Here is a 25,833-nt window from a genome sequence, read left to right on the forward strand (position 1 = left end):
ATTCAGATCCACACCAAGGGGCAGGATGTCTTGTATCTGAATTCCCTTGTCTGCAATAACAGAGTCACCATCTTCAAAGGATTGGGACAAAAATCCACTCCGTAAAACAATTTCGCAGTCAGAGATGCTGCCGGTATAAAGTTGACTGCAAAATGTAATAGCTCCACTTGGTGCAATACCATCAAGTCCTTTCAATGTCACATGGTTGCGCGTTGAGAGAAATTTTTCTTTGAAATCTGCAGGCATAGTTGCCTGAACAACTGACTTAGGAGGCCAGATGCAAACCTGGCCAAATTTCAGATACATGAAATTAATCCATGGCACAAAAAGCCTGCTTATGGTGGACTGGGCAACACCATACAAGTGAGCCAAATGACGCTCTGAAAAGCCTCTTCTCAGGCGGCATAAGACAATAAAAAATTCTTCAACTGGTTTGAGTTTTCGTGGGCGTCCTTTCTTTGCAGGTGAAATGTTTTCTATATCATCAGAGTCCACATCATAAAAATCCTCTGGCACATCTTTTAAGGTGCTTCTTGGACGAATGTTTTCTCCATTTTCACCTGGGTTCAAAAAGTTAAATAAGGCGAGGAAAGTAGCATAATTTGGAAGGCCAGTATAAAAGTTGATGTCAGCGTCTGATGTAAAGCGTTTCAGAGAAAATAGTCGGGCCGAGATAGCCTCGTTCTGTTTCTCTACCTCGTCCAATTTCTTTTTTAGCTTAGTGTTTTCCTGTCGAAGTTTTAACACCTCCTCTTCCAGTTCCTCGATCTTTTTTGGCGCATTTAACTCCGAACAAGTATCGTTTGGCTCAGTATTTCGGTTTGGCTCAGTATTTCGGTTTGGCTCAGTATTTCGGTTTGGCTCAGTATTTCGGTTTGGCTCAGTATTTCGGTTTGGCTCAGTATTTCGGTTTGGCTCAGTATTTCAGTTTGATTCCGCCGTGATATCTGTTTCGCTCACTACATGTAACTCGGTGTGATCAGAGGAAGCAGACATTGTTGCAAATAATTTCTTCTGAGGCAGAGGATGTCTTTCTGGAGGAGCTTTTCTTTTCCTTGGAGATGGAACTGACCACGAAAATCTGGTTGGAACGCCACTGGGAACCACATAAGCCCGTCCATTGAATGATTTTCTTAAATCTTCTCGCCTAAAATGAAGGGAACAAACTTTTGTTCCATCGACGATCTTAAAATCCTTTCCTTCTTCACGGCGAATTGTGTGAATCCACTGTTTTCTCCTCGTAGGAGTGCGTGGGAATTTAAAGAAAGAAACTTTCTGTCCTGTGGGCGTCTTCTTTCCTTTCTGATTGCATTCAGGGACACAACAACTCGTAACCATATCGAAAAGCGTAGAACAGAACGACTACAAAACACTTACTCGATGGACTCGAAGGACGCGTTGTCATAACAAACTCGAGGCCTCACTAGCATCGCTTTCGTGCAACTATACCCAGTCCTCCCAAGTGGTCCGCCATATTTGCATTCGGTGTATTATCACCACTGTAGTTATTTAATTATTTTTAATGCATAGTAATATTGCAGATTAAGGGACCCACAACTATCTTTAATTTGAATGATAATGTATCTGAACATGATATCCATAACCTTTGTGGAAATAAACTGGAACGAACAATAACACTGATGGCAATAACAGTAACATCGAAAGGGCAGCAGAAACAAGAAAAACTATGCACCCTACTAATACAAATAATACAAATTTTAACCATCAATCCTCACATGGTGGGTTGAGGAGAAACATTAACAAGAGCAGGTTTTTTGGTGTCCTAAATTGGGGTATATGAAAACATATCTGTTTGAGGGTGAATTCAGCAACAACAAGGTTGGTTAATATCACAATCCTCTAGCCCACCCCTGGAAACAAATTATGACTGCCCCGTAAATTATCATATGTAACCATGTGATTTTATGTGAACTAGCTATTTTGTAAACAGTGTATCAAGTTTTGTCAACAATGTCTCAATGTTCACAATTTTATAGCAGCTTGAGTTGCCCCTTAATTTTCTATTGCTGGTAGGCCAAGCAAGTTACAGAACAAACTACAAGTGTGCTCTTTCACAAATGTTGAAATTGCTACTTTGGAAAGATTTCCATTACAATACAGGTATTGCTTGTCACCCTCGTCCAGTAAATCTGTAGAAGCAATTTCTGGGTCAAATAAGTCATATCCACTTCCCTGGATGTCAACTAGCATAAGTTTTTTCTGTGATCTCTCATACGTGAAGTGTGTCAAACACTCTGCCTTCTGGGCCATCTCATCTGTAGGATCGACACAGGTTTGGCCAGTGTTGTTTACGTACTTCTTTAACTGGCCAGGGATAAATTCTTCGACTGTAAAATACTCCCCCTCGTCTGTTTCTCCATGAAAGATCTTTCTATATCTAAATGTAGTTCTTAAAACCTTGCTTTCCTCCTTGATTTCTGCCTCAAGTTGCGAAGCAAAATTCCTAGCTAGGAGATGCATCTGAACAACCCTGCGGTTGTGTTGCTCGATAGTTTGACCGGTATCCGAGATGCACTTTAAAGCGCTTGGTAGATAGTGCTTTATCACCCACGTTGTCGCAACAAATTCTGGATGTTTGGATGTTGCTTTGAATGCTTTACGGAATCCGCCAGTTCCGATTGCCTCTTTATCCTCATAGAACTCGACAGTGGTTGGAACTTTCGACCACGACAAAACTTCCATATCGAATCTGAAAATTCTCACAATAGTAGTGGCGGTATTTGTGTTGATTTGCCAAGTTTGATCATGTCAGAAATTGATAAACTTCGAGGGTAATACGTACTTTTTGTGCCCGCTGCTTGTGTGGGTAATTTCTGTCTCGAATGCATAAGTTTACTGGGGCTTGACCTTGATTTTGACGGCGGAGGATTAAATTCGGTATAAGTCGAGGACTCTCCAGTTGCGTCCTTCCTCTTTCTCGTGGAATTCTGGGTGCTGTTGACATCGCCTTCATCAGCTGGATCTGGAATGAAGCGGACGTATACAACCTTTAAGTCTGGTATTTGGGCAAGAGTCTTGCACGATGGGCCCTGTTCTCCTGCTAAGATATCACATACGAGATTCTTTCCGATTTTTTGTAGAAAATGCCTCTCACAAGCGCTCTTGATAATACCAATGGTCAATTCCTCCGTTTCGTCGAAGGGAACAAACTCTCTTGGCCCAATCCTTGTATACTTTTGGGCCTTTCCAGAAACTTCTGCTGACAAACGTTGAACTGTCACTTCATCTTTCCTTCGATGGTCCTTGGGCTGGTTTTTTTTGGTACGCTTTGCTTTAACTTTTTCATTGAGCCTCTTCCATGCATCGGCCATGATGAACTCGAGTGTGTGACAGTAACGCACGCAATGCATGCTGGTAGTGGCAGCTCTTGGCTGGGTCGAATAATTTCATTTTATTTTACTTTGGTTTAATTTTATTTTTATTTCAATTGATTTTACTTTCACTCTGTCCCTTCAATTCAATGTTTTCATTTTGTACTCTTACATTGTCCATTTCATTGTAATAAATCTTAAAACTCCAGGTTGAATATTTACCATTTGTCCACTGGGGAAAGAGCTTTTTTAACGCACTACCCTCTTTGGTTTTGGCTTTCGCTGGTGCTTGATTTAGTCTCTAGATCTTTGTTTTGAACTCCGGTACAAATCTATAATTTACTATCACACTAGGAACATTGCATTCTTGGCACACTTTCCCTATCAGAATCTTTGAAGCAGATTTCATGGTCATTCTCGCTTTCTGAACAATAGTTAACTGACTGACATGGGACCTTTCAAATTCACACATTTTTATTATTTAACAGCTAGAAATTGACATCAGTGGCTGACGACCTCTAGCTTCTGAAAGTCCAACAACCTCAACGACAACCGCAACTACAACCGCAACTACGACCGCAACAACAACAACAACAACAACAACAACAATAGCAAAGGAAACGGATCTTAGAGTTCTGGTTCTGTTTTCCTTTTCCTTTTGCTTTTCTGACCTTCAGGTCAGGATCCCTGGTCCCTGCCGATGACTGCCTTGTGTATCTTGTGCACGGTGGTCAGCATGGCGTTGGAACTCCCTTTGGCAGCAGCCACCTTCACAGCACTTAACGACTCTCAACTCCGCGAAGTGATCACCGTCCAAGTCTGGGGCATGGTTAGAACCTCCGGGTGTGCCTGTACCATGGAAGAAGGACCTAGTCTTTTGGCGGAAAGCTTGAACACACCCCCAGGAAAATCAAAGGCTTCTCTAGGGTGCAGCCCTTGGCCATGAGTCCCACAAAGTCACCAATGCCGATCTCCGGCTCGGCGGCGGTGTCTGGCCGGTGGCTGGCCATGGGCCCAGTTACAAGCTCCTCTTCGGCCTTGCGCCTGGCCAAATCTAGTGCCGGGGGCTTCCTCTCCTTTGCTGTGCGTCGGTTGTAGGTGGCCTGGGCCTGCTCTCGGGAGTGTCAGAGACAAGCGGCAAGGCTGTCTTTCATGCGGTCGTCATAAACATTTCTACCTAATAATAAATAGACAGCAAAAACTAGAATCAAAGATTGGCCGGTGGTAGTAAAGGGGGTAAAAAGTTTGTCAGAAGGCCACAGACAGTTGAAATTTGTGTTGCATAGGGGCTCAATGTATTAGGTAAGGTACCATCTAAAATGTGGTAGGTCTTAATGCGGCCAATTGCACGCTCCACGTGAATGCGCACTGAAGCAATGCTCATAGTCTCTTCAGTTTCAGCTGCTGTCATTTGATCATGGCCAGCCAAAAATGGTGGCATGTTTACTGTAACGCTAGCAGGTACAATTGCAGAAATGTCAAATCCGTGATCAACCATGACATTATCACCCACTTGCAACAAATCTAATACACTACTCTCTCTTGTTCTTTGCTTGTCAGACACACGCCCACCCAATGGAAACAGGTCCTTGAGCTCATGATAGAGCAAATTTATCCAGGTCATGCAGATCCTGGAAACCAGGCTGGCACTGATGCCAAATCTGTTGGCAAGGTCCTGTACAAATAGACCTTTCAGTCTCATGAGCACCAGTAGGAACTCATCCAGAAAAGTGAGCTTCCTTGATGGTCCAGGTTTACTCTTGTTATCATCAAGTTGATAAGGCTGGCTTTCCTTTACTAGATTTTCACCCTTCCAGTACTGCATTTTGGAAAGCTTTGGCTCAATGTATTTGTAGAAGCTTATTAATGCCTCATAACTTGGGAATCCAGTGTAAAATAAAACAGCAGCATTGTCATCTTTAATTTTGTCAATGGAAAATTGACGTTCCGATAACAGAGCATTTTCCTTTTCTGCTTCACTGAGTTTTTCCTGGCAGTCAGCTAGCTGAGTTTCAAGTAATTCAATTCTCCTTTGCAGTTCAAGGACACAATCAGGCTCTGTTTGAGGGGACTCACACTCCACTTCAGCAGCATTTTCATCACACTCTGAAAATGAATGAGCAGCATCAGTTGACGCATTGATAGAAGGAAATACTGAGCAGGATCCAAACTGCAATGCTGATGCTGCTACTCCAACAGTTGACTCATCCATCTTTCTTTCCTTTGGTGCCTTTCTTTGGTTTGATTGCTTTGTCCAGCTAAATATACATGGCTCTGCACCTTGTAAATAAACAAATAAATAAATAAAACTTATTAAATGTGACAGTAATCATTTCAGATTTATTTATTATGAGTTAATCTGCAATTAAATTGATTGCTTTTGTGAAGTCCAGCAATATTAATAAGCATACATTAAATATTCTATCATTCAGTAACAAAAATCACAAGACATGAAACACTTTAAATCATAAAGTTTACAATAAAACAACAATCGTCGAATAAAACAACCAAAATCTTTGATTTGGGAAAAATTAAACGAATCCTTGTTTCTAAAGACCAAAATATCTTTGAATTTTGAGTTTTTCATAGCTCAAATCATGAACGCACACAACAAAAGCTCGACAATATCACAAACCTGTCTTCAAATTCGAGCGACCAGAAAGTTTTTTCAAGATATCTTCTGCCCGAAAATGCTCATGACAGAGGACAGTGGCGGTGGAAACAACAAAGCCGTCCTGTCCGTGTCGTCGCTTGATAAGTGAACACCACCGATTCCTTCGCTGAGTGTCCTTGGGAAACTCGAAGAAATGATAACTTGTACGAGTACCGTTTACATTATAGGTGCTATTGTCAGGCAGTACAGACGACTCAAACAATATCGAGGGCTCAATGAACACAGTCTTTATTCCCGAGCTTGACCACGAGCACTTCGTGTTACAACAACAACAATAGTTGGGGAGCCCGGATGTAGTTTCCCTCAGGGAGGGCCTAGGTACAAGTGACGGGCCAACATCCCCCCTTCTTTGAAAAAAAGAAAAAAAGAATTAATAGTAAATAGAACAGAGTAAAGTAGGCAGGTGTAGCCTTATATAAGGTTCTGTTCGGACTGTTATCATGGAAAGTTCTGCAACCGTGCTGTTATGCAGCACGAACGTTTATGGCAGGTATTACTTGAGTTCAAAGTCTTTGAACCAAGTTGGTGGTTTGATGAGTCTTGTGCGTGTTCTCATTTCGGGTTGGTGATCCCTTGGCTGTTCTTGAATTGTAACAAGGGGTGTGTCGATAGGCAGCTCACTTGGGCCCGTGGCTGGTGTGCTTGGTTCTTGTGGTTGTGGAGGGGAAGGGGTGTCGAGAACTGGGCCGCTGTTACTTTTGTCCAATGAGGGAGGTGGTTGCTGTGTAGGCTGATTAGAGGGCATATTCAGCTCTGATCCTAGACGATTGTAGTGATTTGCAAGGCTGTGGCCTGGTCTAGGCGTGAGCGTGGGTGGGGTGCACGGTGGTGTTTGGGGAGGAGGAGGTGCTGCATGCCTGATGTGTATCCGATTTCGTCGAATGGTACTGTGGGGCGTTTGTATGGTGTAAGATCTTGAGTGGCGTTGTCCAGTGACACGGCCATATGCCCAAGGGTTGCCTGGTTTGCTTGTTGGCGGTCGTGCATACACAAATTCACCAATGTTGATGCTATTCTGCTCTGGGCCCGCAGTCTTGTCGTAGTGAGCTTTACTGGTGTTGCGTTTGGCCTTGAGTTCTGCTGATACAGTGTCACGGTTGATTGACATGGGCTCGAGAAGGTGGTCAGCTGTTGGGAGCGTCGTTCGTGTCTGGCGGCTCACCATGCGTTGGGCAGGAGAGTAGGTGTGGCCTTTTGGTGGTGTGTTTCTGTAATTGAGCAAGGCGATTTGGAAGTCATCTGATTTCTTTAGCATAGACTCCGATACTTTCACTGCTGCCTCGGCTCGACCGTTGCCCTGGGAGTGATAGGGACTTGAGGTGGTATGTTTGAACCCGTACTGAGAGGCAAAGTCCATGTAATCCTTACTGGTGAATTGTGGTCCGTTGTCTGTGTGGCAGATACGTGGAACGCCAAACCTGGCGAAATGAGCTTTGGTTTTGTTAATGACTGATGTTGCCAAAGTGTCGTCAAGTTCATCCACTTCGATCCAGTCAGAAAAATGGCATACTGTTACAAGGTAGGCTTTCTGTCTGTACTGGAAGATGTCTTGGCTGATGATCTGCCATGGTAGTGTTGGAATCGGAAGTGATCGCATAGGTTCCTTTGTTGACTTTGATCCATACTGTGCGCAGGTACTGCAGTTGTTGCACATATCAAACACTGCTTGTCTCATCCCGGGCCAGAATAGTACGTCTCGTGCCATGCGTACATTTGATTCAGGACCAAAGTGGTTTGCATGGATTTTCAGCAGCATCTCAGCTTGCATGGACTGCGGTATCATAACTTGGGCGCCTTTGTAGATGAGGCCATTGTCAGTGGTTAGCTCGTCTCTGTAGGTCCAGTATGCTCGTAGTGGTTGTGGTAGCTGCTTTCTGTCATCCGGCCAGCCTTGGGCGATTGTGGCCATTAACTTGGAGAGGTGTTCATCCTTTTTGGTCTCGTCGCGTAGGCGAGATTCGGTGGTTTCTGTGAGGCGGGGGTTGTGGGTATCGGATTCCTCTGTGAGTTCAGTCCTGAATACTTCAAAGCCTGTGACCCTGGCATGTACTGGGGTAGGTAGTGCTGCTCTTGAGAGAGTGTCTGCCAGGTAGAGTGAGGTTCCTTTCTTGTATTGGATGGTGAAGCGGTATCTCTGCAGTCTCATTAGCATTTTCTGTAGCCGTGCTGGGGCTTTGTGCAGAGGTTTTTTGCAGATGGTCTCAAGTGGCTGGTGGTCGGTGTGAACTTCGATATCTGATTTGCCATAGAGCCAGTGGTCAAATTTTCCAAATGCGTTACAAATGGCCAAGCACTCTTTTTCGATTTGGGAGTATCGTTGTTCTGTTGCGTTGAGGCTGTTTGATGTGTATGCTACGGGTTGGAGGCGTCCTTCACTATTGGGCTGAAGGAGGGCACCGCCCACGCCTTCTTCACTAGCGTCGACTTGAAGTGTGACCGGTTTACTGAGGTCATAGTATTGGAGCACTGGTGTAGTGGAGATGAGGTGTTTGGCTTTGTTAAATGCGTCATCTTGTGCTTGTGCCCACATAAAGGGGATATCTGACTTGGTGAGTTGGGTGAGAGGCCGGATGATGGTGCTGAGGTTTGGACAATAGGGTGAGAGATAGTTGGCCATTCCCACGAATCGCTGAACACCTGCTTTGTTTCGGGGTGGGGCCATTGCTGAGATTGCTGCTATCTTGTCTGGGTCTGCTTGCATTCCTCGATCAGTTATGACGTTGCCCATGAATTTGACTTGTTTTAGCTTGAACTGCAGTTTGCTCTGGTTTAATTTTATGTTCTTTTTGGAGCAGCGCTCCATAAGTGCGACAAGACGGCGGTCGTGATCTTTCTCAGCTTCTTGGTAGGTTGTTCCTTCTCCGAATACAAGTATATCATCGGCGATGCATAATACTCCATCAAGACCCTCTAGAGCTGACATGAGGCGCTTTTGAAATTCCTCAGGAGCGCTTGATATGCCAAATGGGAGGCGGAGCCATCGGTATCTCCCATAAGACGTGTGCATTGTCGTCATCAGTGACGATTCTTCATCAAGTGGTACGTGTAGAAAACCTTCTCTGACATCAACAAGTGAGAAACATTTGGCATGGCAGAGTTTATGGAGCTGTTCAGACAGTGTTGGCATTTGATACACTGGTCTGAGAATTCCTTTATTGACTGTTTGACTGGGGTCAATGCAGATTCTTGTCTTCTTTGGTGTCTCTTTAATGACTTCATTGGAGCACCACGAGGTGGGTTCCTCTACTTTCTTTATGATACCAGCTGCGGTGTATCTGTCAAGGGCTTCCTTTTCTTTCATGCGTTTTGCCACAGGGACTCGATGTATTGGCATTTGTACTTGTGAGACGTCAGCTTTTACTTCGAAATGAACTGGGGGTCCCAGGCAGCCAAGGCCTTCGAAGTTTTCAGGATACTGTGTTAGTATGTCTTCCTTGGTGAGGTTCCCGGGTGGGGCCAGGTGTCGTTTGGAAGGGATCATTATAGGTTTAGAAGGTGAGGGCGTTGCTGGGTCACCGTATGGGTTGGCACTGTCGGGTTGGTCAGGGTGGCGGCCTTTTACTCCCTTGAGTGTACCGTTGGCTTGAGCTGCTGGGTCGCCTGGGTCTGGATTGGTTTGTGGCGAGCTGGCTGGGTAGGTAGGGGCTCTCTTGCCTGACGAGTCTCTTACTGCTGATGTGAGTGAGAATATTTCGTGTGCCCTGATGGTGATGAGCCCCAGTGCCTCGCAGTCGGAGCCAGAGAGAAGGGCTGGTTTGTTCATCATGACATCCCTAGGAAGTATCTGGAATGTGAGCGATTCGTATCGTTTGTTTCTTTCGCACAGAAGGTCGATCTGCCCCAGTGGTTTCAGCGGCTGGGAGTTGCCATAGGGGTGTAGTAGGTAGGGTGACTTTCTAAGCTTCATGTTTGGCATCAGCCTGAAAAGGGTATCTTCAGACAAGGTATTGCAGGTGGCGGCGGTGTCTATTTGGAATGTCACTGGGGTGAATTTGTTCCCTGTTGCAGACATGGGCAGTGTAACAAAGTATTTTTCCTTTGCGTGGGTTGTGTGGATACTGTGTATTTGCCGTGTTTCCAGGGAGTAGCACTGTTCTTGGTAGTCATCAGTGTAGTACTCCACAGGGTGTTGATCATTTGTCATCTGCAGCATATGTACGTTTTGTTCACGAGGGGGTTTTGGTTGGGACCGGCCGCGAGGTGCTCTGTGGCCTCGCCCCCTACCCTGAGCTTGCCATTGGGTAGTTCTCTTTGGTTGTTCATGTTGGGGGGCGCCTGTCTCGAGACAGACTCTGGAGAAGTGGTCGTTAATTCCACACTTGGTGCAGGTTTTGCCATTTGCAGGGCATGTTTTTCAGGGGTGAGGTCCGCGTCGGTCTCCACACCAAAAGCAGGTTCCAGGCTCCCGCTTTAGTTTCATTTGTTTGTGGCTTATCCAATTAACTTGTTCCTTGATTCCTTTTGTGGCGTCTGTTATGAGTTTGTTGGCTTTTTGGGCTGACTCGAGGGCCTTGGCTTCGGCAACGACATCTGGCATGTTCTTGGGCATTCCGTCCGACTTTAGATGCGTTTTTAGTAACTCAGCTCTCATTGTGCCATTGTGCAAGCCAAAAACGAATTTGTCACGGCACATTTCGTCGGTCAGTGCATTGTACGAGCACAGGCTGCCCGCCTGTCTGACCTTAACTTCCCATTCCTGGACAGATTCGTGTGGGCTTTGCTGAGTGTTCCAGAATTTAAATCTGTCCGCCAATAGGGAGCTTCCGATAGATCCAGTGTAATGAAGTCGTAATTTGTCCATCAAGATCTATGGTTTTTTCTGATCATCAGCTGCTATCTGGGGTTCAATTGTGTAACGGATCACTTGCAAGGCTTCGTCCGGCATTGCCAATCGGAGCGCAGATATTTCCAGTAACGGTTTCTTGTAGTAATCTGCTCTCTCTGTCTCGGGGTTTTTCGCTAAGTTTCGGTAGTCTGCTTGGATGCAGTAGTCGTGGAAAATGATGTGGCCAGTGTTTGCAAGTGTGGAGTGGTCATGCCATATCTGAAGGTTAATTTGAATTCTTGTCGTTGAATTGAATTCTTGTCGTTGCTTCATCATTTTGGTGAGTCCATCATCCTGGTTATATTCATTTCATTGCTTGAGTTGCTTGATGGCCTCTTCCCTGGGCATTTCTGAGTAGTGCTGGTTTTCTTTGATTTTCATGTACTTCTCATGCATCTTTAGTGTTTTCCTTCTAATTTCCTCTAGAGGTTGCTTTCAACCTTGCACTGTGAATTTGATGGTCTGAAGGTTGCCTTCTGCATTGATGATTATTTTTTCATACTAGGAACAAAAAAGCATTTTTGTTAATAGAAAATTTTAATAATAAAATAGCATAATTTTATCGGTATAGCAAATCTGTTGCATTTACTTTACTGGATCTATCACTGTTAATTTTTACACAATGTTATAAAGGGACTAAGTGAAAGAATCATTTATTTTTTAGAAAACTGTTAAAAGACCTTTCAAGTAGGCATGGAACATGGACTCATAAGCTAATCTCTGTTTTCACTGACCATTAACAATAATTAAATATTACACAATCTCAATTCCTGGGTTGTAATCCTTTTGTTTGGCACTAGAAATCAAGGGCTCTGGTCAAAACTGTCATGCTGCAGCTTATTCAGAAACTAGTTTCTCATCATGGTTTTTGTGTTTTGTTTGTTTAACCAGTCAAGCTGATGTAAAAAAGAAATCGATAAAAAGAAATTGATAAAATAAGATAACAGCTCGGGGATCAGTTATTTCAATATTTGGTTCAACTTGTGTTACCTCTCTAGGAACTATAAGCTCGCCAACTGTAAATTCTCCTTCCTGAATTTGAAGTTTCAGTTTCTCTTAGAGCATCATTTAATTTTTTGTCTTAATTTGTCAGCTTTTAATTTCTGTCTTCTGGGCTGTTGCTCAACTTCAGCAGCACTTTTAAATCTGTGTAGGTCGACACCTTGGGAAATAAGCCATTCCTGAGGTATCTGGCCTCCATTTTTTGCAATATCTCCCTTTCGGTTTGTTATTTTATACCTTCTGGCAATCTCTGACCAATTAACCTTCACACCATCTTCATACCCGTCTACTTCAGAGTTTAGACTATTGTCCCATGTCATAGCATCAAAAGTGCCAGCATGACGTTTTCTTTTGACAGCTGAATCTTCTTCATGTTCTGAAGTGCTCTCCTTTCTTTAATTGCAGCTTCTCTAGTCTCAAAGGAAGTATCAAGCCGATCCTGTTGCCTTGCAGCGTATGATTGCCGCTCCCTAAGACATGAAAATTTTTGCAAATTAAAGGCATTTTTAGGACATTTATAATCTTCTTAGCTTAATAAATATTTAATAGAGCAGTTTTGTGCTGCACAAAGCTTTCGTCTTTTTTATCCCATTTTTTATAAGTTGTTGAATTGTTGGTAACTACAGTTAATAGCAGATTTTTCGGGTGATAATGCTCTGACTAAATTAGATTTTTATTTGATGTAAATTGCCTACTTGACAGATATATTCCCTACAAACTGACAGTCAGTAACCCTCTTCCAAAAATTGTTACCTCAAAAGGGAAGTTTTCTCCCATTCGTCTTCAACTCTTTGTTTATATCTTCGATATGTGGCGCTCTTTTCTCTCTTGGCTCCAGCTGGGGATTGTCTTTTTGGAGCTTGGAGCTCTGGGAGGTTAGTCAAGGCCTCGCCAAAAGATATACTGCATACGTTTTAAAACGTGACATCAATTTTATTGTACAAAGATCTTGCAATAGTTTTAACTTCCCCTGCCTTGCATGGCTTGATCTTCAATTCTTTTCCAGTAGTGAAAAATGGATTCTGTTTTGCTCTTCCCTAAAACTAATTTGACCTGAATGGAAGTAAAGCGATAACAGCATCCATTGCAATTTGCAAAAGAATGTTCACTTTTTTCCATGAACGCCATTTACTCCCAGTTATTTATACTGAATTTGTCCAAGTACTTGTCCTTTTCAGCATCTAGACGTCGTAACTCTAGGATAAGTAGATTAATAAGATTGTCAGAGATCCCGAGAAACAGGCACAGTGAGTCTATGATGACATAGTCGAGAGGATTAGATGGATAAAGGGGAACTTTCTTAACATTATACCATTGATCAGCTCTTGCCCTAACCCTCGACATTTGTTCAATTTCTTGAACAGTGGGTGCACCTTTTGAAATTTCAATGAGAGACCATTCTTTTCTCTTGTCTTACTATTCATATAGTGGACATTTGCACCAAATTCATGGGTGGATGGCTTTTGCTGCATCAAGACCGCAAACTCAAGCGAGGAATTTCCAGTAGCCCCCTAAAAGCCACTCAATTTCAAAATTCAGTGTTCCAAGTGAAATTTGCTTTAGAGAACTCGCATCTTTACTTATATCTGCCAGGGATTGTGCTAGTTTGTCATAGTTTTCTGTTTCTCTTATTACTGCAATTAAGTGATTGCCATCAGCAGACATTGCTTTTCTTTCTTCGTCTAGCATAGATTGAAAAGGTCATAGACAGGCCTACACAGACTCCCCTGTGTGGTTTTACGTTTGCAACGCAAAAGCCTTTAATTAAAGCTTCGCTCTGACGAGTATGTCTTTGAGCGATTTACCTCTTTTGTATGATATAATCGGAGGCGTTTTGTAAATTGTTTTCAGCAGTGGCTGATTTTGGATGAGGTTCCATTCTTGCATCAGTATTTGTTTTAAATTTTTAACCCCTGCGTGGTATGCTGTCACAAAAGGCAATATTTTGCCTTTAGTTTTTTTGGTTTGTTTTTTAAGTGTCGACTGCCTTGCGGCAAACAAGACCTCAGATAACGTTTTTTCAAGTAGGCTTTTTGGGTAACCACGTGCTTCAAGTCATGTTTTGAAGTTACACATGGCCTCCTGGAAATTTCTTTCCAAGGAGTTTGTTCTTAGAAGTCTGATAGCTTCTCCTTTAATGAAGCCTTTCTTAACACCTGGCGGGTGGCAAGATGAATAGTGTGTATATTGAAAGGTCTCGGTCGGTTTGTAGTTAGTTTTCACGTCGAGGATAGCTTCGTTTTGGAATCTTTCACCTTTTTAGACAACCGTGTCTAAGAATGTGATTTCAGTCTCTGAGATTTCAGCCGTGAACTTTATAGTTGGATGGAACGTGTTAGCTTGTTCTATGAATAGATCAATATCTTGTTTACGAACATCCCACAGGGAGAAAACGTCGTCCATGTAACGCTTCCATACTCTCAGCTTGATACTGCTTTGGTGAAGCAGTTTTGTTTCAATTTCTGCCATAAAAAGATTGGCAAAAGCAACCGCCATTCGTGTTCCCATGGCAGTTCCAAAACATTGATAGTTTACTTCGTTGAACTGGAACGAATTTTCTTTCAGTATAAGCACGAGCATTTGTTTTAAGTAGTGGGACGGAATGGAAGGGCTGTTATTGTGGTATTTTTCGTATGCTTGGCATACTATTGTGATACCCTCTTCTTGTGGGATGTTTGTGTACAAGCTTGGTACATCCATTGATACTAAAATAGTATCATTTGACACTTGCGTTTTCTCTATAAAGTTGGTGAAATCAATCGTATCTTTGAGATACGATTTTTGCTTTTGAGCAATAGGCTGTAATAAATGATCCACAAAGGATGATATCCTTTCAGTTAGTCCTTCGCAGCCCGATATAATTGGTCTACCCACTGGCAAAGGTTTGTGGATTTTTGTTAAAGTGTAGAAAATCGGTATTCTGGTCGGATTGGGAGTCTGTGAAAGCCACTTTTTTGTCATATTGTCTATATGTTTGCCATTGTGCAGTTGAGCAATAAGCTCAGTGACCATGGGGTTTTCAAGAGGTCGGTAGTGGTCTCTGTTGTGGAGCTGAACCTGTGCCTCTTGAATTTTGTCCCTCTTGTTGAGAATCACTGTTGTGGTGCCTTTGTCAGCACGTTTAAGGTTGATGGCAGTATTGTCATTGACTGCTTTGTGTTCGTTGTATGATAGGTTGTGTTTTGGCTTTGTTATTTCTATTTCAGCAAGGCTTAACTTGATATTTTCAAAGTCGCGTTCAAGAGCAATAGAAGGTTGTACTGGTGGTATCCAGTTTGATTTGACGTGAAAAGGATGTGGTTTCTTGTCATTCCCGTAGAATATATATCTCATTTGCCTAGCAAATTGTTCTAAGTCACGCAACAATTGTTGCCTGATCTTATTTTCATTTGTCATGGGTGTTTCAATAAATTTAAGCCCTTTTGCTAACATGCTGACTTGGTGATCAGTTAATGTATTGTCTGAAAGGTTTTTAAGGTATTTTTTATTTTTCTCCCTTTCTGTAGTCACTCGCTTGTGTAGTGTATTTTTTCTACGCTTTTTGCATTTATTATTCTTGGATAGCCTTTTTGCTGCAGTGGGTTTGGCGACTGATTTTTCAGAGATGACACTGTTGTACTTTTCAACATGTTTATTATCACTCTGAAAGCGTGTACATATAAGATCTTTCAGCTCTGAAAGCTGATTTTCTATTTTGTCTATCCTGTTGACATCAGTATTTACAGTGTTCCTCAAGGGCGAACGTGATCTTTCACGTGCATTTACATTGTATTGTGATCGAGACTTGGCAATATTAGCCTTTTGAAGTTTGTTGTGACTAACAAGTCTACGCTGATGGAAGCGCACTAGGGCGCTAACGTATTGTTCTTCGGCATGACTTTTAATAGCGCTTATTTCCTGTCGAAAGGTTTTGTCAGGCATGACGTTTGCCTTCGCCTTGTATTGAAGTGACTTAGGGCAAGTCTTTTTGTTGTAAGTGTCTCTCCAGTTTTAAAATTGAGGTTTCAGTTTTTTTGCTTCTTGAACTAGATAGCGCTGATGGTGTCTTCATGTTTCCTCTTCCTTGGCTGCCGCATGGATCAGCTATTCCTCGGAAGGTTTTCTTTTTGACGGCTTTCTTTTTGAAGGCGTAGACCTTCGTTGCTGCGTTGTTTGGCTAATTCAGCTTTACGCCTTGGCTCGAGTTGTGATGCTGGAGGGCTATCCTCTGTGTCCGATTCTAGGTTCGGATCAGTGTACGTTAATTCCATCTCCTCATCCAGATTTGGACGGCAGTCTGGCGTTTTTGGTGGCAGCAATGGTGTTTCAAAAGCTGACATTTTTTTCAGGTAAAACTGAAAGTGAAGTATATCGTCTAGCAGGAACGGCGGTTTCGATTCTTAAAGAATCTCTTCAGCTGCTTTGTAGGGTGCTGCCCTCATCCATGAGTCCCACAAAGTCACCAACGCCGATCTGCGGCTCGGCGGCAGTGTCTGGCCGGTGGCTGGCCATGGGCCCAGTTACAAGCTCCTCTTTGGCCTTGCGCCTGGCCAAATCTAGTGCCGGGGGCTTCCTCTCGTTTGCTGTGCGTCGGTCATAGGTGGCCTGGGCCTGCTCTTGGGAGTGTCAGAGACAAGCGGCAAGGCTGTCTTTCATGCGGTCGTCGCAGTCGCTGTAGATAGACCAACAGACACACAGAGGGAGAAAAAAACGTGAGAGAGAGAGATAGATAGATTAAAGGGTACTTTTGCAACGTAAATTCGGGCACTTATGTCACGTTAGGGCAATTATGCAACGTACCATAGGGCACTTTCGTCACCCTAGGGCACTTATGTAACATACCATAGGGCACTTATGTAATACACGCGCAAACATGGTTATAATTATTATTCTTTTTTTTAAATTAAAATTTCATTACCATCGTTATTATTACATTATCATAATTATAGAACTTTTCTAATAAAAGTTCAAAACTTTGTTAATATTCTGCATAACTATTATCATTACTATTATGCAGTTGTAAAAACTATCTGCATGCTACACAGTTGGAAGGAACATGGGGCACCAAGGCGTGGCCTGTGCTCCGGCTAGTGAAACTAGAATTAAAAGGTAGTGTACAATGAAAAAGAAAGGTTAAAATATGTATATGTATCTATATAATAAACTAAACAAATTTACGCTAAAATATGCTAAATGTTCAAAGTTCTAGAGCAGGAGACAAACCAAAGCACGGGTAAGATAATGTCTAATGTGTGGCAACCTTAAAAGTACGTGCAATGTTCAGTGTGACGGGTAAGCATGCCCTTTGCATCTTCTTGAGGACGTCTCTGTGACGCCACCCAAGTAGCTCCTTCACTGCTACCTCCACGTCTGCCGACCAGCCCCCAAGTACGTCCACAATGATGTTATACTGTGAAATCTCGTACCCGGTGTACTTCTGCTCCCATCTGAATGGGGCGTATTTCATCGTCTTTTCTGATGTTTTCTTTTGAGAATTGCTCACCCAGGGGCAGCTCATCTCTATCGCTATTACCTTCTTCTCCTGGTGATTTATTATCCACGCATCAATTCTGTTGGCCCTTAGATCTTGGTACTCTCCATAGACTGGGATGTCCCAGTATGCCTGTGCATACGCTCCCTTATATAACGGCTGTGGCTTAGTTGATGAATACTACGGTGGCAACGCTTCAATAAGTCCCAGGTCTTCTATGATGTCAAAGAACAGGACCTTCAGAACTGCGTCTTGCCTTGCCAGGTACTTTGTTTGGGCCAACGCAGGACAAGCAGAGAGTACATGAGCCATGCTCTCTGGTGCTGTACCACATAGCCTGCAGGTAGGATTACTAGTAGGACTCGCCTGGGTCTTGTGGATGGCGCACAGTCTTGTTGGTAAGAGCTGTTCATAAATTTCGAACATACCTGCGATGGTGTGTGTTGGGCACGTTTGCCATTTGCTGAGCCACCAGAAGCATTGCTCAGTGTTAAGATCTCTGTCTTCTTTTCTGGCTATTATTAATTTTCCTTGCCATTTTTGTTCTGCAACTACCCCCTCCATTCTTGATTCTCGAAGTTTTCTTAGGCGAGTCTTCAGCTTATCCCCAGGTACAACTTCCCCTTCCTCGGTGACACAGACTGGGTCAGGATAATCAAGCTGTAATTGTAGGCTGTACTCTTCTGCATACTTTTCGGCTTCCTTCGTCAATGACTGGTATCCTTTACTCTCTGGCGAGATAGTTCACCTATATTGAACGTATTTTTTTTTCTTTTTACAAATACAAATTAACCTATAAGCAGAGTCACTCTCTGCAGTCTTCATGCTAATTCACAACTTTAATGTAACCTATTTCTCGTTTAACGTAACCTGTTTCTCGTGTAACATTGAACGTACTTTGCTTTCTCTTTAGAGATAAAAGTAACATACGCAGAGTCACTCTCTGCAGTTTTCATGCTTATTAAGAACTTTTAACGTAACCTGCTTCGCATGTAACGGCAAGATAGTTGATCTACATTTAACGTAGTTTGTTTTCTCTTTAGAAATACAGACAAACTAACCTATAGGCAGAGTCACTCTGCAGTTTTCATGCTAATATAATATCTTAAACGTAACCTGTTTCTCATGTAACTAACGGGGAGATAGTTGATATAGTTTTGAGCTTATCCCCAGGTACAACTTCCCCTTCCTCGGTGACACAGACTGGGTCAGGATAATCAAGCTGTAACTGTAGGCCGTACTCTTCTGCATACTTTTCCGCTTCCTTCATCAATGACTGGTATCCTTTACTCTCTGGCGAGATAGTTCACCTATATTGAACGTATTTTTGTTTTCTTTTTACAAATACATACTAACCTATAAGCAGAGTCACTCTCTGCAGTCTTCATGCTAATTCACAACTTTAATGTAACCTGTTTCTCGAGTAATGGCACGAAAAATAGTTAATTTCAATTTCTGTGAAAAATACATCTTAAAGTAGCCACCTGTTCCTCATCCCACAGCATGCGCTCCTTATTGTTTCTGTCATCAGCTGCTAAAGAGACATCGTGAGAAGTCGTAGCTACGCCTTTTTTCGGTTCAGCCGATCTCATAATGGTGGGAAGGCTGCTTGCCGCTTGTATGCACGCTTCCTCTTTCTCAACTGTCCCTTCTTTATGCGCCATGAGGTCGGCCAGATCTGATTTCATTCCTTTATGTTGTGTGCGCACTTTGGTGACTGCAGACTTGCGAAAAATAGTTGATGTCACGTGCCCTTCCATTCCTCCCTTCCTCCACGCTGCGTTAATGACAGTGGATATCTGGCCGGACTCTAATTTAAAACCATTCCAAGACAGGAACACACTGCTTTTGTTACTTCCATACTCTTCACTTGTGGAATCTTCCACCTGGCTTCGCATTTCACTGACGTACAATCTTAAATACGAGAACAGTGATAATGACAACACCACGCATGCCGGGCCTTGAGTATCCACCGTTTTAAGGTCCTTGACGCTTATGACCATGCTATGAGGGTCTCAATGGGGCAGTGGCTTTTACGGTTAACTGTTAATATTTTGGCTTTGTTACGGCTAACGGTTAATTTGTTTCCATTACAGTTAACAGGAGTTGTTAAAAATTAATTGCTATTGTTCTAAGAAGTTAAATATTAAATTCCATCGTTGTAAAACATACTGAAAGTCTTTAGACCAATTTGAGATGAAAAAGTATTTTTGCGTGTGTATACATTCTCAGTGAACTATATAACTTTTATACTTTTATTGCCGTAGAAAAACATAATGAATACCAAAATAAGATAGAGTTTTAAATTACTTAAAGGAAAATAAACTAGGAACGATAGAATCATGTACATGTAACCTGTGTCACAAGTATATTTAATTGTACGTGTTTGTTTGTTTGTTTGTTTGTTTGTAAATGGCAACAATTCTATATGAATCACAAGGCTTTAATTAACAGGTTTGTATGGCCTGGCTTACCATTTTGTGCACGTCTAAACATCAAACCTTGTCTGGACCTTGACTTGTCTTCCAGACTTTGTCATTATTGGCTTACCAATAACCAGTTCTTCTGACTCAATATTGTCATCCGAATCGCTCTCGTACTCCTCCACCTGGTTGAAAACTGCATTTGATGCGAGGGTTAGCTGTGGAACTGTGGCATCGCTTATGAAACTCAACACAGACACATCAGAAACAACAGAGCGCATCTAAGAGGAGGCAGTGGGCGTTTGTTCAACTTGGTCAGCTGGAAAGAAGACCCTTGTAGTAGCATTAGGATTTGCATTTGAATACACTGCCGGAGGAAGAGCTCCTGCCATATCATTAGTAGTCTCGCTCCTCACGGTTCTTTGACACACAGGACGGTATTTCTCCGGCCAATCTTTCATAGTCTGTTCCTCCCCTTTAGAAAGCTCATCAGGAGGAAGTGGAGTCCTAAACCTTACATCCTTGAACTACATTCCAGTCTGTGGCACTGGATAGTATGAAGATGGATGTGTAAAGTATTTCGCCTCCAACTTCGTTATTCACTTCAACGATTCCTTCGATCTAGTGCCAAAGTCTGGCATACTGAGGGGCATCAAATGTCTCGTGTTTAAAATGCGAAACCGCGTGTAAATTCTCAACTATTGTGGTTAGTAATGTTCTCCAGTCGATAGTATCTTTGTAGTTTGGATTAACAGTTGTGACATTGCTCATAAGGCTCTTCACACCATTCAATAGAAGCTCGATAGAGATTTGTGTCTTCTAGGACACTGTTCCTTGAGGACCATTCGTTGTTGAGTCCTCCTTGAGGTTGTTTCTTTCTTTGACATTCATTACCGTAGCTTTGATGTACTCATCTACTGTGTTCAGACTCTGGCATAATTGGCTGAGGGGTACAGCAGGGGTTTCATTAACTTTTGAAGTAGGGGGGTTCTTGTCTTAGAGTAAGCGGGCACCCCCACCGACACAAGGGCCAAAGGCCTGAGCTGCAAGGGGGGTCCAGGGGCATGCTCACCCGGAAAATTTTTAAAATAAGACTCTCGGAAATGCATTTTCCAGCATTCTGAGGTGGAAATTTATTATTCTACATCCTTATTTTGCAAACACAAGTTGTGAATAATTTAAGGAGGTTTTACCCACTAGCACAAAGTGACTATATGAAAAACAATATTGCAACTGTTCACAGCCTCAGAGAATTTACTAAATTGACAAACATTGTTCTTTCATTAAAACACTACTGTAACTGTTCACAATTTACTAAATTGACAAGCATTTTGACTTCATTAAAACACTACTGCAACTGTTCGCAGACTCAGGGAATTCAGTAAATCCATAACATGAATAATTATATTAAATCTAACTCATTGGCTTATGTTGTTTACTTTGTTTACAAATAAACAGTGTTAGGTGAAACAACTAAACTAAAAGTCATCTAAATCAGAGCCATAATCTGAATCATCACCGTCATCTGCAGGTAGCTCAAGTGCTTTGGAGGTTGCATCAACTTCCTCTGCAATTGAAGGTTGACTTGGCGTGCACCCTCCGCGTCGCCCTCCGTCTGTACACCAGCATCCTGCACAGTTACAAAGTTCTCACTTATATCACCTGCGCTGGCAGCCACTGGTGTGCTGACAAACTTTGGAGGACACTTTCGCCGTGGTTTTGCAGCTAACCAAGCTCTAACAGAAGCATCAATCACTTCAAATTCCTTACTTCCCACTTTTGGACCATTAATGAGAATGTGTAGTAGGTCGTTGAGCATGTCATTCTTCATCCTACTTCGAAGCCTTGTCTTCATCAGTTTTAAAGAACTGGCACCCCTTTCTGGCCATCCATTTGAGACTGGAAGAGAAATCACTGCCTCTGCCACCTTTGCAACCAGTGGAAGATTAAATGGAACCAGGTCCTTCATGAACATTAGCTTCTGGAGGCACCAGTCAGTTGAAGTGACTGTAGGTTTGCTCCCACCAAGGGGCTTTCTTACTTCCTCAGGCAGCTCATTCTTCCATTTTGCCAAGTCGTACTTCAATACCTGCCACTCATCCATCAGCTGCCTTTTGTCGCTGTCTTCATCAAAGAACTGCTCAGCCAAGAGTTTCACTGATACACTGCCATAATCCCTAAATCCTGGCTGGCCCCTTTCTGGAACTAGTGCAGGGTCGAATATGCTAAAAGCAGACAGGAGAGGAAGGGTGGGAAATCTGCTGTTTAAGCTTTTTTTCAGTGAATTGACATATTTCACCAGGAAATTGCTGAGAAACAGCTCATCTCCATCAGAAGCAATGAGATCAGCTTGTTCCAGTCTGCCTCCAGGTGATAGATCTCTAAGAAACTCGGTGACTGGAACTCCCGTCTGGACAATCTTGTCAAGATCGTCAATACACTTCTGAATTGCTGGCTTTATATGGGAGAAGGAAATCTTTCCTTCTTGGAAGGTGCAGCTGAGTTTGTTGAGAACAGGAAGAACGTGATGCATGACTGTTACCACCCCAATGAATTTCACTTTGTACATTTTTCCAAGAAGACCTGATGCTTGGGCATCTTTCTGGTCAAGTTGCCTTAGTGTAAGCATGAGGGGTATGTAATCCTTATGTACACCCTCTACAGCCTTGCCCAGAGAGAGCCACCTTGTGCGAGTAGCTTTAGCAAGTTGACGGACACACTTATCTTTAGCCTCTTTAGAAGGCTCTTGCAGCTTTTTCGCAGAAAGTTGGGTCTAGATATGCTGCAAGTCGTTTGGGGGAATTTTCAAAAAATTTCCAGGCCTGGAAAAGCCATCTCTCAACTTCTTGCATGTATGCGATCTCATCATTAGTGTCACAGCAAGCAAGTGACAGTTTATGGTAGATGCAGTGAATGCTGACAAGGTGTTTGTTTAACTCTTTGAGTCTGGTAGCTACCCCACTGGTTTTTCCGGTCATCACTGATGCTCCATCCGTGCAAAGGCCATTGAGCTTTCCAACTGATAAGTTACACTGATTTAACTCCTTTACAAGAGTGCTTGTTATGGTTTCTGCATTTGCAGAATCAGATTCAACAAGGAGATCATTAGCACTAAGAAACTTAATCTCTGTGCCACCAGAAGTGCTGTTCCAAAACTGCATGAATGTGATTAATTGCTCAGTAACAGCAATGTCTGTTACTTCGTCAATTAGAAGGCCATAAGACCCTGCTTTTTTTATTTCTTCTATAATCATGTTCTTGACCACATTTCCACTTGTCAGGAACATTTTTCTCACTGCAGCAGGAGATTTGTGGTTAAAATGCTGCATTTTGTCTAGACCAACAGCACGGAACAATGGTGGTCTTCCACTCAAATTTTAAAAAAATTCAGTTTATGCTTTACCTAAGTTATTTAAGTACCATTGGAGAGATCACCTCAAACTGATACTTTTAAGAATTTTGATAGACATGTCGTTGCCATGGTAACCAAGTTTTGGGCCCCCAACTGTGAAAATAATGGTGTTCTTGTAAAAAGGATATCTCAAGAACTAGCGGTCCTATTCACCTGAAATTGGTATCAAAACTAAGTACAAAGATGGCTTTATGTCATGAACCTCAGAAAACCCATATTTTTTATGCCAAGCTATTATAAAATTGCAACTGTTCCTTGATTACAACATTTTTGTTTGTATTATCACCATGGATACATCTGTCAACAACCATGTAACTAAAAATCACTAATAATTTTAGGTTCACAACACAGAACTATACTCAAGCAAACCTCCCTGAAAATTTCATCCCTTTTGGTTTAATACTTTTCAAGAAATCCTTTTTGCCATGACGGGCACTCTCTCAAAATTGCAAAACTGAGAAAATCAAGTTTAAAGATTTAAGTTGATCAATCAAAATAATCACTAAAGCAACTGGTGCCTTTTGGAAAGTTTAAGCTAAGCTCTTTGATGTTCTCATTAAAATGCACCAGGTGCATATATGTCACCCTCCTTTTCCTGGGATTTGTCATTTTTTTTCTTTCTTTTTCCCCTGAGTAGCCTCCTCCTTGTCTTGTTCTTCTCTTGGAACTTGTATTCAGCTTTCAAAACACGAATCTTGTCCAACTGCTGGCATTCATTTATACAGAATTCACCTGGGGGAATTCCAAGACTCTCAAACACTTTAATAGCTGCTCTTGAACCAATATTAAAGTGAGCGACAGCATCATAAACCCCCAGCTGCAGTACTTCAGAACCAACAAACACCCCCTTTGGCACACGCTCCCAAACCATACCATTGAGTGACTCATTCTGGTTTTGAGTCTTGCCATCAAGACATTTGCTGAGAAGGCTGTCCTCACTCAACCTTTTATAAATGGGTTTGATTTCCTCTCTGACATCTAAAGGTAGGCCAGTTCCATGTTTGAAAGTGTTTGTCCTATTGACCTTGTCCCGCTGAAAACCACACCAGCTTTCAGGACCCTCAGGGCAATGCCCATGGTAATTACTGTCTGCAGAAGAAGCACAGTGAAACAAGCTGGCATAAATTGCCTTCTTCATGGCAGCAAGATCACCTGAGTTGCTTCGAATGGCAATTCCATAGTAATTTTGCAGTCTGTCAATCATGGCATCTGTCAGCCTGCCTTTCCCACCCATCCCTTTCTTTTCCTTCTTTAACTTTCGTAAAGCTGTTCCCAGTCGTTTTTGAACATGGCCAACACATTCCTTCTTTTGAACTTTAATATCATAGACTTGGTATACATTTTTGACTAATGAGTAACTTTTGCTGTCACCATCGCCATAATATTCATCATACTGCAGCTTATGCAGATCTACTGACCTTTGAAACATTCGAAGGGCGCCTTCTGGTTCCATAGCTGGTGCTGAACCCTTAAAGTTTGCCTTGCAAGAGGCTCTGTGGTCTGCTCTCCATGCAGTAGTTTCTGGGGTGTCAGGATCATTTTCATGCTCCCTGCACTTGATACAAACTTTGCTTAGGGGCTCAACATCTACCACTTTCCCTGTATCCATGCTAATAGCACTCACACAGCCATTTAACGAAGAAAAGCCTCTTCTCTGCCATGTTCCATCAACACACACTCCACATCTTGCTATGCCCTCATCTGAACCTGGCTTGATATCGTGAATCTCTCTTGCAGTATCACGCATTGTCTCCAGTGAGATCTTCTTTACTGCTCGGAGTATTTCTTTATTATGGCGAGCATATGATGTAGGTCTAGGAGGTGGCGGCATGTTCATAAGTCCACAAAACCTCTTACCTGCCGCACGTCCGCAACCAACAGATCTTGAAGCATACACAAATCTTCTGTTTACTTCAAAGAAACGGCCTATTTGAGCTGAAGTAAAGAATTCCATAGACCAACCACACGAGCAGCAAAGCAAACGAAGATTCGAGGCACAACCTTTGCGTTTCATAGCTTGCTCTAGTAAAATTAAATCACAAACAAAGCATTCTTTGCATGGCATACATTCCATCACAGAAGACAAAATTCTCATATCTACAAACCGAAATCCACTTATGATTGACTCCTTACACTCCTTGATACCCTCAGAAGATGCGGTGGTCAGACCTGCTGGAATCTTGCGGGCAGAAGCTGAACATTCTTTCCCAAGACCTTTGGTGCTGACACTCGTTTTTTCCTTCTTCGAACGCTTCGATTCAGTAGAGTACTGGTTTCCACGATATTTACGCTTTTTTGTGTAACCAGAACGAGCCTTTGGTGGCATTGATAAATAAATTATCAAGCAAAATCGCAATAGGAATAGAGTGAACGAATACGACCAAAATGGTGGATGATAAGTTGGGAAATAGTGTCGCCACATATCATCCGCCATTTTGGGTGCTCGTAACTCACTGCATGTATGCCTGATTGAAATGTCAATAAACAACGGGAATAACCAGGGAGGGGTCCCAGGAGAAATTCCGTCGTTTCCTTTTGACTGCAACTGCGTTTTGTTTTCATAAACAAACCGTTGCTATGGTCGTTGCTAAGGTGAAAATTCATACTCGCTAAGGAATTTAGCAAAATTTTTGACTTTACCTCCTGAATATGGAAAAAAGGAAGCTGTAGAATGAAAGAGTAATGGTTAAAGATA

The 25,833-nt window shown here is 42.5% G+C and overlaps 3 protein-coding genes and 4 pseudogenes across 3 annotated transcripts in view; 1 reads left to right on the forward strand and 6 right to left on the reverse strand.

The window, feature by feature from the left end:
- The window catches only part of LOC113686632 (uncharacterized), a 187,630-nt gene that overhangs the window by 67,351 nt on the left and 94,446 nt on the right, over window positions 1-25,833 (forward strand). The gene's annotated exons all lie outside the window — the stretch shown is intronic.
- On the reverse strand, window positions 4,503-5,618 carry LOC149048041 (uncharacterized). The gene has a single exon (XM_089200281.1). It carries the CDS (start codon window positions 5,542-5,544, stop codon window positions 4,540-4,542), a length of 1,005 nt encoding a protein of 334 aa, XP_089056407.1. The 5' UTR covers window positions 5,545-5,618; the 3' UTR covers window positions 4,503-4,539.
- Window positions 13,532-14,794, reverse strand: LOC149048042 (uncharacterized; annotated as a pseudogene).
- Window positions 16,981-18,025, reverse strand: LOC113680375 (uncharacterized; annotated as a pseudogene).
- On the reverse strand, window positions 19,649-20,767 carry LOC149048043 (uncharacterized; annotated as a pseudogene).
- On the reverse strand, window positions 21,216-23,524 carry LOC149048044 (zinc finger protein 862-like; annotated as a pseudogene).
- LOC149048045 (uncharacterized) lies at window positions 23,571-25,560 on the reverse strand. Its single transcript, XM_089200244.1, has one exon. It carries the CDS (start codon window positions 25,558-25,560, stop codon window positions 23,695-23,697), a length of 1,866 nt encoding a protein of 621 aa, XP_089056370.1. The 3' UTR covers window positions 23,571-23,694.

The sequence above is a fragment of the Pocillopora damicornis genome, chromosome 3, assembly GCF_964200805.1.
Source record: "Pocillopora damicornis chromosome 3, jaPocDami1.2, whole genome shotgun sequence".
In the NCBI taxonomy this organism is placed as follows: domain Eukaryota; kingdom Metazoa; phylum Cnidaria; class Anthozoa; order Scleractinia; family Pocilloporidae; genus Pocillopora; species Pocillopora damicornis.